The sequence below is a fragment of the Chroicocephalus ridibundus genome, chromosome 7 (assembly GCF_963924245.1).
Source record: "Chroicocephalus ridibundus chromosome 7, bChrRid1.1, whole genome shotgun sequence".
NCBI classification, from domain to species: Eukaryota; Metazoa; Chordata; class Aves; order Charadriiformes; family Laridae; genus Chroicocephalus; species Chroicocephalus ridibundus.
In genome coordinates, this window is record NC_086290.1 from 52,999,304 (window position 1) to 53,011,401 (window position 12,098).

General features: G+C 39.7%; 1 protein-coding gene and 1 long non-coding RNA gene across 2 annotated transcripts in view; one reads left to right on the forward strand and one right to left on the reverse strand.

The window, feature by feature from the left end:
- Window positions 1-9,133, reverse strand: part of LOC134518944 (uncharacterized) — a 34,224-nt gene extending 25,091 nt beyond the window's left edge. Inside the window, exon 1 of the long non-coding RNA XR_010072095.1 lies at window positions 9,111-9,133. This is a non-coding gene — a long non-coding RNA (uncharacterized LOC134518944). The remainder of the gene's footprint in view (window positions 1-9,110) is intronic.
- On the forward strand, window positions 92-11,494 carry RNFT1 (ring finger protein, transmembrane 1). Its single transcript, XM_063342350.1, has 9 exons — window positions 92-222; window positions 2,131-2,549; window positions 2,876-2,952; window positions 3,538-3,638; window positions 4,290-4,443; window positions 5,504-5,662; window positions 6,499-6,564; window positions 7,421-7,522; window positions 7,715-11,494. Exons 1-9 carry the CDS (start codon window positions 218-220, stop codon window positions 7,847-7,849), a joined length of 1,218 nt encoding a protein of 405 aa, XP_063198420.1. The 5' UTR covers window positions 92-217; the 3' UTR covers window positions 7,850-11,494.
- Window positions 11,495-12,098: the final 604 nt, after the last annotated feature.

Sequence of the window (12,098 nt, forward strand, 5' to 3'; positions counted from 1 at the left end):
CCCAGTCCCCTGACGGGCCGAAGGCCTCGACGAGCCGCGGCCGCCCGTTGTCAGAGCAACCCTGAGCTCGGAGCCTTCCTTCTCCTCCTCCTCTCACGGCTCCTCCTCTTCCTCCCCCCGCCGCGCCCTCTCCCACCCACTCGGCCTCGGCGGCGATGGAGGCGGCGGGCGGCCGCGGCCTGGGCAGCGGCGGCGGGCGGGAGATGCCGGCCGCCTGATGAGGTACTGCCGCCGGGCCGGAGCGAGGGGAGGGCGGGAAATAGGGCTCCCCGCCGGCCGCTCCCCCTCGGAGCCCGCAGCGGGGCGGGGAAGGAAGCGGGGACGCGCCTCCAGGGTCACCCCCTCCCTGCGCCGGGGCTCCTGTGAAGGCCGGCGGGGCCCCTCCGTCGGCAGAGCCCGTCCCGCTGTCGCTGAGGGGGCTCCGGCGGTGGCGCGGCCCAGCCCGGGAGAGGCCGCCGCGGCCCGGCGGGAGCCAGCATCGGGCCAGGAAGAGACGGGAAACGTTGGAGAAGTGCCTTTATCAAAGGGCTTATTTTATCTCGTTAGGGAGGGGGGAAGACATTCTGGAAGCCGTCCGCCGCCTTGAAATCCCGTTTAATAACTTAGTTACTTGAAAGTTTGTTAGGCAGAGCGCCAGGGGAAGCCGCCTTACTCGAACAATGGGATCGCTCACTTTTTTTCAACACCGAACTGTCAGTTTTTTGCAGAAGCAGGCCCCAAACCACGAGCTGAAGAGCGCTAATGAGATCACTTTATTATTATTATTCCCCTCCTTTTAAAAACATCAGTCGTGGCCGGGTCTTGCAGACACATGGAGTAATGCTGTTCACCCAAATCAACAGTATCTCCAGTTTATTTGCTTTATTCACGGGCATAAAATTACAGAACGTGAATTTTGGCTGGATTGAAGTATGATGTAATCTTTGGCCAACAAAAATATAGTAGTAGCAGCAGCAGCGCTTCTAAATGGTAGTAAGTTCCTGTATTCATTTTTTAAATTGATGCGATTTACTCTTCTAATATAATCTCAAATTTAAAGGCTAAATATTCTAGGTTTGTGCAAATACATTAAAAACTTCATGCTGTGCAAAACCAATTTTGCTTTAACCTTTTTGCATCCCCAATGAAACTAGCTGGGTATAAACACTAAGATTTGGTAAAAAAATAATTTCAAAGAGGAATCTGGAAGAGTCTGAATTATAGAAAAAGGATTATAACAAAATTTCTAATGTTTCAATAATACTATTCACTAGTGACAAGTATTGTGCCAGATGCAAAGCATTCTCCAAAATCATTACTTTCATGTCACACCAGTCCAGCGAAGTAGATTGAACGCTATTTGAGCAATGTAAAGACTGACACAGAAGTGAAAAACTGTCCAGGAAGACAACAGAAAGAAGCCGAAGGACAAATAAATAAGACCTGGCTTGGGTGGTCTCACTGTTAGGTTACTGCTTGTTGGCTGCACTTCTTTTTTCACCTATAGACCAGATGGTCCCGGCTCTTTTAAATGCTTTTTACAAAATGGACTAACCTGGTTCTGCTCACTTACCCAGACAGGATAATCTTGTTAATCTCATAATGGCCCTCAATTTTGAGCACGCACTGGCTTTTGATCAGACTTGTCTGAACAAATGCTTACCATTTTATGGATGCATGTAAATGCACTCTTTGCTTCCTTCCCATCATTGTTTGCTCCTTCTTTGGCTTACTACTGTTACTATTTTTGTGAAGTTATGCAGCATTTCTGAGATCTCTTCTGTACAAGCTTGTGCTGGTCTCCTATTCAGCATTTTTTGCTGTTCTGATTTACACTGGAGCAACTTTAGATTTTACTAAGGCAGCCAGGTTCACTGCAGGCTAGAAAATCTGCACAGGAATGAAAGGAGGTCATTTAATATGGCAAAAACTAAGTTGCCCCGTGGAGAGACGGTGCAAACCCAGCGTGCCAGTTTTCAGACTGAAGACAGACGGTATCTGTCAGAAATCATGCAAGCAATCACTCAGTACAAGCTATAGTATTTTTATGGGTTTTGTTTGGGGATTTTTTTGTTTTTGTTTTTGTTTTTTTTTTTAACCCTGAACTAATTCTCTCTTCCTTCAATTGTAACTTTTTATATCCTACTTTAGGAGACAAAATAGCAAGAATCTGGACCAGAAAAAAAATCCCACCATGCAACAAAATTGCAGTCATCTCCACAACATCCAAGGGAGTGGTGATGACTCTTCATCTTCTCAGAGCGCCCACGCAGCGAGGTTGTCAGGAGAGAGCTCGTGCCATCACGGCGGCGATGTTCGTATACAGCTAAACTCTGCTGTGGGAGAAGCCAGAGAAAACGCAAGTTCCCGGCATTCCAGGCCAGGTTCCCAAAGTCGCTCACACGGACATGCCCACAGCGAAGCAGTGGGGCTCGATGATTCCACCCCAGACTCGGAGGAACACGGTGGCAGCTCCCTCTCAGAGCTCAGATACCTCCTCCAGTGGCTGCACAAAAGTCTGCCGTATATCTTGATTCTGTGTGTCAAACTGATCATGCAGCATATAATTGGTAGAGTATAACAAAATAAGGTCTGAGAGAACAGATCCCTTTCCCCAAAGAGATATACTAATAACCGTGCCTGAAATATAATTCAATTTATTTTTAGCTTTATTTTTATTTGCTTTATTCATCAGAAAGGGAGATTTACTAAACTACATTTCAGTGGCTTCTGTTTCCTTTCCTGGCATATGTACAATGTGCTTAATTATTCTGGCTTGATAGTCTGAGCTATTAATTGTAATTACAAAGACGTATTAGAAATGGCTGGTTTTTTAACCCAGTTCGGTAATTTTTTTTTATTTTCTTGTGTATAACTGACCCTTTTCTCCTAATAGGCATTTCTCTTGGAATTGGGCTGCTAACAACTTACATGTATGCAAACAAAAGCATAGTAAATCAGGTTTTTCTAAGAGTAAGTATCACCCTATGCAACAAATTTCTCTAAGTTAACCAAGACTTCTATCCATCAATTTTTGAAAGAAATGTGAATGGAGATACTGTTTATTTACCTAATAATATTAGGTGTCATGGTTTCAAGATGGAAGTAAAGTCTCAATGCTTCCGTACAGTGTAGAGCTGCTCAGGTAAGTAAGGTTTGCAAAATTCAAAAAGAGGGTTTTTTTCCCCCCTCTGCCTTTGAATATTGAAATCACTTCAACTGATAAAAGCTTTTTGCATTTATGGAAGAACTTCTTAACTATATTTGTGGAATCAAATAGCAGTCCCAAAGGAAAATTTGTTGTTTCTTTAGAGTGGGGTGGGTTTTGGTTGCGTTTTTAGAAAAAACCTCGATACGCATAGAAATTGTTATGTCGAAAACATTAAAATTACTGCTTTACCTTTCCATTGAGTTCTCCTATTTTATTTGGCCTGAAAGCACCAAGATAAAATCCTCTAGTAGTCATACTCTGTTCAGCTGCAGCAGACTTAGTGCTTCAGAGGTATATTGAAGACATTGAGATACGGACTGTAATACGTCTTTACAATGATCTTACAGGAACGGTGCTCCAAGTTGCAATGTGCTTGGCTACTAGTGTACCTAAATGGATCATCTCTCCTCTTGTATTACACCTTTCATTCTCAGTCACTGTATTACAGGTAAGCAGAGGAACATCTCTACTCACAACATAAATTACTTAAATATTAACTGGGAACATTTTAGCTGGGCTGCTGCTGGTTTTCTTTAATTGTGGCATTGGTTTCTCTTTTTATTTTAATCTCCATTCGTCTTCTTCTGCCAAACTGAACAGGTGCTGTCCTTAAAAACAGTATGTTGGAATTTGCAAGATTAGACCCCATACTCAGCTTAATGGCACTACTGTACCACGGGGAACGTACCTGGGTTTGATTCCTAGCTTTGACCCTGCCTCCTTGCCTTCGGACTACTGAATATGGCATTCTGGGGCTCTATGGAGTTTATCTCTCCAATTTATTTTTTTTCCCCTTACCATCCTGTAGCTACTGTCTTGGCTGTAAATCAGCCAGAGGCTGTTTTGCTAAAACGGTAGAGAAAGCCTGTCTCTAGAGGATGGGTGTTGTGGTGAAGATACAGGAAAGAAGGTTCAAAAATGGAAAGGTTGTCACCGATCATAAGTGATCAATTTACAATAAAGAGTTCGCTTTCTTAACAAATATTTTTCCTCTGTGTAAACCAGGTTTCCTTTTTTAATTAAACCTGCCGTGATAATCTCTGGTTACGCTTTCCTCTAAATAGGGTGCTCCAGTAACTTCTGATAATTCTTTTTGTAGCTTAATCTTCTTAAACCCTACTGTGGATTTTATGAACTTCTGGGAGGTACTCTGGATTGTGGGAGTCTCAGACTTTATTTTGAAATTCCTCTTCATGGGCTTCAAGTGCTTTATTCTCTTGGTGCCTTCTTTTATGATGTCCTTTAAGTCCAAGGTAAGGAAACAAGCTATATTTTTGCTTCCTTATGAAGATTCCTTTATCGTAAAATGAGCTAATTATTAAATTCTGCCCAGAGAAAAGTCTTTTTAATTAAAGATCCGTATATAATCTACCACTACACCATGGGTGAGAAAACCCTGTGGATTTCACGCTTTTCCCTGCTTGGTGCTAAGGAAGGTTTACAGTCTGATCTGAAACAATTGCTTGTATTATGTCATTGGATAAATGGGTTTATTTCTGTCTCTAAGTGGGGGGGATGAAGAAACCTTTTATTTGCTGCAATGTAAGAACGTGTATACAGGCGGTTAGCACAGAGCAACTGAAGCACAGTAAATTTTTTACGTGCTCAACAGTAACTGACATGGGAAGATTTTAAGATCTGCACATGCAAACAGCTGTTTTTTTCTGTCTCTTCACAAAATAATTCTGAATTTTCCTTTTGTTAATAAACATAAGCAGTATTTGTGTCAGATCAGTGAATTTGATTCATAACTTAATTCCTCAAACCAGTGAAGTTCAATAATTTTCACAGAAGCCTATACTGGTTGGTGGGGTATTTATCCCATCCTATGTAGGAGTTAATTATCACAAGATAAGGCTTCTTACACATGCATGAAATAACATTTACAGGAAAACAATCTGTAATTTATGTTTTTTAATAAAAGAATGGGCCCTGCAGGATACAACTCTGCTAATGACAGGCTGATTTATATGACCAGATTTGTCTTGTCTTCCTTTTTCATGTAGCTTTTATTTTATTTTCTAATGCTTATGAAATAAAGTCTGATAGCACTGTTAAGTAGGTAGGCATCTGACACAGCAATCCTATTTTAGCGTATTACTTTGATTTTCTGCAGTACAGCAATCAATTGTGTTATTGTTATTTGTACAGTTGTGGTGAGACTCAGCATCTGGTCTTCATTCTTTTTCATGCTTCATATTTAGTTGTTTCAAGAGGAAGTTACTCAAAAGAATAACAATGCATCTTTTCTCTATATTTTAAAAATCCTTTGTGTTTTAAATCTTGAGCGATTCCTTTGCATGTCTTGCTTAGGGCTACTGGTACATGCTGTTAGAAGAACTCTGCCAGTATTACCGTATGTTTGTCCCCATACCAGTTTGGTTCCGTTATCTTATTGGCTATGGGGAGCTGGACAGTGTACTAGGATTGACCCTTGGGATATTGTTGGGCCTTCTCTACCTCATCCTAAAAGTACGTAAGCTTTACATTCCTCTCAAACTATTTTACAGTAATTGTCACTGGACGGTTAGAGGCACATAAAGTAACACATTTGCAGTTGTTCCCCTGTGTTTGAACTGACTTGCAAGTTGATGCTTCAGTTTAACTGACACAGCCTTCCAAAACTCATAGGAATACTGGCTCAGGGCACTAAATCTTATTTTTCCTGCACCTGTTCTGGGAATGGATTGGGTTTGTATAGCAGAGAACACTGTTAGTAGAGGTGCCCTCATGTCAGACATTGGTAAGACTGTTACCGGATACTGAGGAAGAAAGCTAACAAAAATAAAGGTAAATTTAACAGCTAAAAGAATCAGCATTTACCAGGAAACTAGATTTCTTCTGTACTAGGGTATCCTGTGTGATGCTAAGCAAGTGTTCATGCTGGCTGTCTACTTCACCAGAGAGCTAATCTGCCCCAGATGTAACCAGACTCAGTCCAAGTTTGGCTTTGAAAACAAAAAATACTTTATAATGCAAAGGTATCTTAATTATACCTCTAAAGACTATTGCATATGTGATAGTAATGCTAGTATATTTGCATTCGAGTGCTTAATTTCGGAACCTCAACGCTTTTTCTTTCAAAGAACAGACACCTACTGGGAAAAAACTTAAGGCTAGAGTCTTAATTTGGTTACATATTAAGCAACTAAAATAGGGCTAGTCGGAACTATGGCTGTGCTTATGCTCCTGCCAACATCAAACTAGCAGTGACACTTCTAGTGTTGGAATCTACACAAAAGCTTGGAAGCTTTTTAGTTCACAGAGAAAAATATTAAGTGTAACTCAGGTTTTCTTTCCCATTTCAGCTTTTGAGCTTTTTTGGACAATTGAGAAACTTCAGACAGGTCCTACGGATATTCTGTACACGACCAGTGAGTACTGAATTCTCTTATGACAAAACAATAAACGCAGTTTACATGAAAAGACTTCTTTTTTAAATACCTCATTCCTATAATAGTTTGTATCATTCTAGTAATAGACAACTGCTTTTTTAAAGTAAACCCTGTATACTTGTTCTCCCATTTCCCAGTCTGAATTTATTATGTGATTACAGTGTCACCTAAACAAAACAAAACAAAACCCCCCCCCCAAAAAAATCTGCATGCCTCTTCAGATAAACAGATGTGAAATAACAGACCCCTTTTTGTCCTGCTTCCTACTTTTTAACTGGAATAAATATTGGTTGGATGTGGGCAAACCTTTATGCTGAAACACAGTGAGAATTGATGCTTGCCAAAATAATTGACATGCAAGTAGCTTCTGCTAGAATTGCAAGTTTCTAGATAATCTGTCTCTGTAGTAAGAGGTATTGTTTGGAGTCTGCTATTCACACAGTAAAACGTATAGAAGATTTTGGAACTCAGTGTCATGAACTAGAAGTATAATAGAGCACTTAATTTTAAGTGGTGTCTTGATCAAATTGGAACTTCAGACAGTGTTTTGCTCAGAGGTCACTGTTAAAATAAAACTGCTACAGATTTTTCCAGTAATTGTGATCAGGGGAAGATACTAACTAGCCAGCAGGATAAGTGGGAACTCATAAGCTTTAGGCCCCAAGACAACTATTAAAAAACTTAGCAACATTTCGTTGGATTAGGGATTCGAATAGTTTTCCTGATATAGCAGCCCTTATTCCCAATTCCTTTCTGTCCTGGTATTTTTGTGTTTTGTTTTGGCTTTCCCCCTTCCCTCAAAACTAATTTCGGCTGAAAATACCTTGTTTTACAGCACTATGGGGTGCCAGCTAGCAAGAGACAGTGTTCTGAATCGGATGATATTTGTTCCATCTGCCAAGCTGAATTTCAGAAGCCTATTCTGCTTATCTGCCAGGTAATAACACATAATCAGAATTTTTTTTTTGCAAACTTAAGAATATTTTAAACTGGTAAACAAAACAACAGAAAGTTAGATTAGTGAGTGTATGTCTTCTGATTATTTTTAGAAATCAGGCTATGCAAATAATATACCGTCTTATAAATGGAAGAGCTTAGAAGCTCTAAGTTCTCATTCTTTTCATTACAGCACACATTTTGTGAAGAATGCATCTCTTTATGGTTTAATAGAGAAAAAACGTGTCCACTCTGCAGAACTGTTATTTCAGACCATGTTAACAAGTGGAAGGATGGAGCCACATCTATGCATCTACAGATTTTCTAAAGCATGTCAAACAACTTGTTTTACAGTTTGTTTGTTCAAGCTAAGGTTTTTCAGTTTACTGCAGGTTAAATTGTAGGTGGCACAAGGAACGAGTTTCCAAATTCTAGATATCATGCTTCTATGAAATGTTCTAGTATTTAAAACAGTGCAGAAAATGTTAACTTGACCTTCTTAAGTATAGAAAAGTAAGTTTTCAGAATGAACGCAGAAAAGCCAGCATTGCTTCTCTTGTGGTTCTTGTAGGAAACAATCAAGTCCTTGACAAATGCTGCATTGCTTCTTGCAGTAACTTCTTAATTCAGCATTTTATTTAAAACTTGAAGTAGAGTTCCAGACTGTACTAAATTGTATTTATCCTTCTAACATGACTCAACCCAAAAGGTCGACCTACCAATTTTATTAAGATTTTAAGCAAATTTTATACTCTGGATGTCATGGTTTTGGCCGGATTGGCCAATCAGAGCCTCAAACCAGGACACCTGACTACAGTGAGAATTAGAGCGACTTGTCACACTTGGCATGAAAGGTCCTCTAATGCTTGCCCAATAGATGACAGAAATTAGCTTCTTATTCGTGCACCTATAACAGCAACTATTTCTCACTGTACCTGGAGATCAGTCACATGAATAAGAAGTTTCCCCTTTAGGTTCTTGTAGATTTCTAACGGATCTTTGGCTTAATACATAAACCAACCACTTAGTTTTTTACTCAGCATTTTATAAAGTTGGTATTTTTAAAACAAATCTTTAATACTATATTTTTGTCATAACAGGAACCAGAATTTCTTACAGGGGAGAACCTATTTTATACTATATTTGCAATTTGTAGTATGCATAAAAATCAGAGAGAATAAATGCATTTAAATCTATTTGTTTGGTGCATGTTGAATAAAGAAACAAGATTCATTACTGTTTCAGTATTAACTTAACGCGTAAGCACGTAACAACAGCTCACTGCTAGGTATACTTTTCCTGTTAAACTAATGTCTCTGAAAACCAAAAAGCCTCCAAATGCTACAACTTATTCATGACTAGTCTTTATGCTAATTATAGAGCTAACTTATTGCAATCTTACTTTTTTTTCCTGCTTGTCTTTTTTCACCTTGCTATTCAGATAAGACTAAAAAAAAAAAAAACACTCAAATTATTCTGTTACAGCAAAGTTAAACTGAGTTGCCATTAACTTGAGCTTGTCTTAACTGAATACCTTTAGGAAACTTCTAAATTAGGGAAAAACCAGAATGAAAAACTTAAACACTTACTCGATGAATGATGTAGCAAGTCAAATGGCCAGGCAGAGCGAGGACTGTAAAGTTGCAGCTGACACAGCCAGATTTATAGGGCTGACAGGGCATGATGGGAGAGCACCCTTAAAGGTACAGCTAAAAGTGTAACACCAGTAGAATTTCGTGTTCAGAATAAAAATCTAATGAGATGGAAGATTCAAGCTAAGAGGTATCATTTTATGTTCAACCTGGGTTTTGCTATAGCATGTTGTGTATTTGCTAATTGTATTTTTGTTTGAAGTTCACTGCAGTTCAGAGTAAACGTGCCCTATGATTGTTCCACTATGGTATCTGAGTGACTGGAGGGAAAAGACTCCAGCTTAAAGCAAACAGGCAAAAGCGTCTAAATCTGTAATTGGAAACTCATGGGACTAGAAGAGACTGGTTCTCACGGAAGCCTTTCCCAGCAGGTGAGGTACTTAGTTTGGAGACTGTGCAGCTGAGTGGTGTTAGAGCAGTCCTGAGGGTGGCAAGGAAGAATCAGAGCTTGGCCACAGCCAGCGCTGGGCTGTAATGGGCTTGTGCCTGTGCCTCCACTGTGGTCAGAACAAGCTGCTCTTTGTTTCCTCAGAGATCTAGCTATGCCTTAGCTTGCATTTGAAGTTCATACAAGATCAGAACTGTTTGTTATTTACTTTTCATCAGTGCTGATATTCAGACTGCTGCTGCAGCAGAACCCTTGAGCGATGGACAGGAACTGAATCAGGCAAGGAACAAAAAAGAGTAGGGGGAGCTTAAGGTTGGATTCTACATCTCTGATGGGCCCATGGAGACTTTGGCAGCTCACTTAGTTACACAATCATATTTAGACTGTCCCAAAATTAATCATGAACATACAGTTTACCTAAAAAGTATTTTAAGGTTTTTTTCTTCATACGGGTGGTGTGCGAGTACTGTGTAAAGAATGTGAGCGCTTTATTTAATTTAGGCAACAAATCACACCTATAAGAAAAGCTTTGCTTATGTGAGTAAAATGCATGACTAAGACAAATACACAGTTTATAAGGGCAGATGTAATAACCAACCCTTTCTAAAATACTGTCCAAAACAAAAACTGTAACTTATCCCGAATTAGCCTTTCCTGAAATGCTAATACCAACAGCTTAATCACTTTTTAATTCAAAAATCCTCTGAGAGAAAATATAAACTAAAATTCATTAGACTTGGACATGACGTTAGAGCAAGGAAATGCACTTCCTAAAACTTGAATATTCATTAAATTCATTGCCTACCAGTAACGGGTAGCCATTCATCAGAATTCCACTACTCCGTGATAAGACTTTCAAAAATCTTTTAGAACAATAGGTCTAAATCACCGAGTGCATTCCTGGAATATTAACTGGGAAGGTACAGATTCCGAGGTGCACCAGCTGCTTAATACAAATGCTTGTCCTGAAAGCAGAGCCACTACCCTGCTGACTAAGGGAAAAGATCTGAGAAATAAGTGTAACAAGGACACTTTCTTACTGCCTTATCCCCACGAGGAGTAAATAACAGCCCCGTTGCTCACGCAGCAGGAAATAGCGAGAAGGACGTCTGCCGTTCTCTCAGAGAATCACAGAACAGAATCATGGATCTATGACAGCACAAAGGGAAAGTGGTCCGTCAAGACCAAGAGCTTGGACCGAGGGATCTAAGATGATCTAGGAAGGTAGTTACAGATCAAGAAACGTGCCACTTTACACATAGATATTCAAAGCACACAGGGAAATTTGAAAGAAATTAACCTGAACTAAATATTCGTTTGCTGTAGAACAAAAGTATTTATAAACTACTTATCTCCACATGTAGTTTGATACAGATACTGTACATGGAGGAATTAAGGCACCAAGGCTGGTATTATTAGTAAAAAATATGAAACTAATTTAGAAGTATTACACAGTGTCACCTGACCTGTAAAGCTCACCAAGAGTATTTTATGGAGCACACCAGAACATGGCGTCAGTGCTTTAAGTCAACCCTGGATTGTTGCTGATCCTTTGGCCTTTGTCTACCACATAGTAGTAACAACACCTTACTAGAATAAGGGTAAATATTAGTAGAGATAGACCAGGGAACAATTTCTCTTTTATTCTCTCTCCCTGTTAATGATTTTTTTTTTCCTTTAAGATCCAGTGAAAATTATCCAAACCAGTAATATTATCAAACAGTTTATTAAAAAACAAAGCACTAAAAAGAGATTTTGATCAACCAGTTTAGATTTACACTTCATAAATGAAACAAATCATTCTTATCTTGGTTACAGAGAGGGGAAAAAAAAGTGAGTAACTTACATCCATGAATGACATCCCCTCTGATCCGCTTGTCAGCATCATGCTAGTAAGATGCGACTCTTCCTTATCAAGCCCACTCAGGCCAGGGTGGCTGCCCTGCTCTCCACACACACAGACACCCAGACACCCAGCACCCGTCTGACTCTGCAGGAGACAGAACAGAGAAGAGGATGACAAATGGCAACCAACAGCCACTTTTTAAGAGACCAAGAACCAAGGCGAAGGTACCAGCCCTTGGTAAGACAGACCGACCAGAACTAGCGTCTGTCAGGTCCTTTTAAGTCCTAAGCGGAATTCCTCCTCCCTCCCTTTCCCTCCAAAGCTGTCATGAAAGACAATGATTTAGATCCACAGTTGTACTTAGGGCCTACCTACTTCCTTAAAAAAATAAAAATAGGTCACTTGGATTAGCATATGTTTAAATTTGCATTTAATTGCTATTCACATCCATCTTATTCAGCAGTTGAGCGCATTTAGTTCCAGTAAACTGTGAAAGATGAAAAACAGAATAGGGATTACCTTTATTTCTACTAAGGCAGCTGAAGTTTGTTTCTTGAAGACAGCTACAAAGCCAAGCTAATCTAGAAGAGAACAATCTGTAGAAGTTCATACATAGGAGCTGCATACAGTATATCATATCATCAAGGATCCGCAGGAAGAATATTTAAGTAATTTGCCTTGTTCTTAGTAA

Excerpts from the sequence above, each read along its gene's own strand:
- RNFT1 (XM_063342350.1), top strand. Across the intron at positions 3,639-4,289 it reads TCTCAGTCACTGTATTACAG|CTTAATCTTCTTAAACCCTA; the intron begins GTAAGCAGAGGA and ends TTCTTTTTGTAG. Across the intron at positions 7,523-7,714 it reads CTATTCTGCTTATCTGCCAG|CACACATTTTGTGAAGAATG; the intron begins GTAATAACACAT and ends TTTTCATTACAG.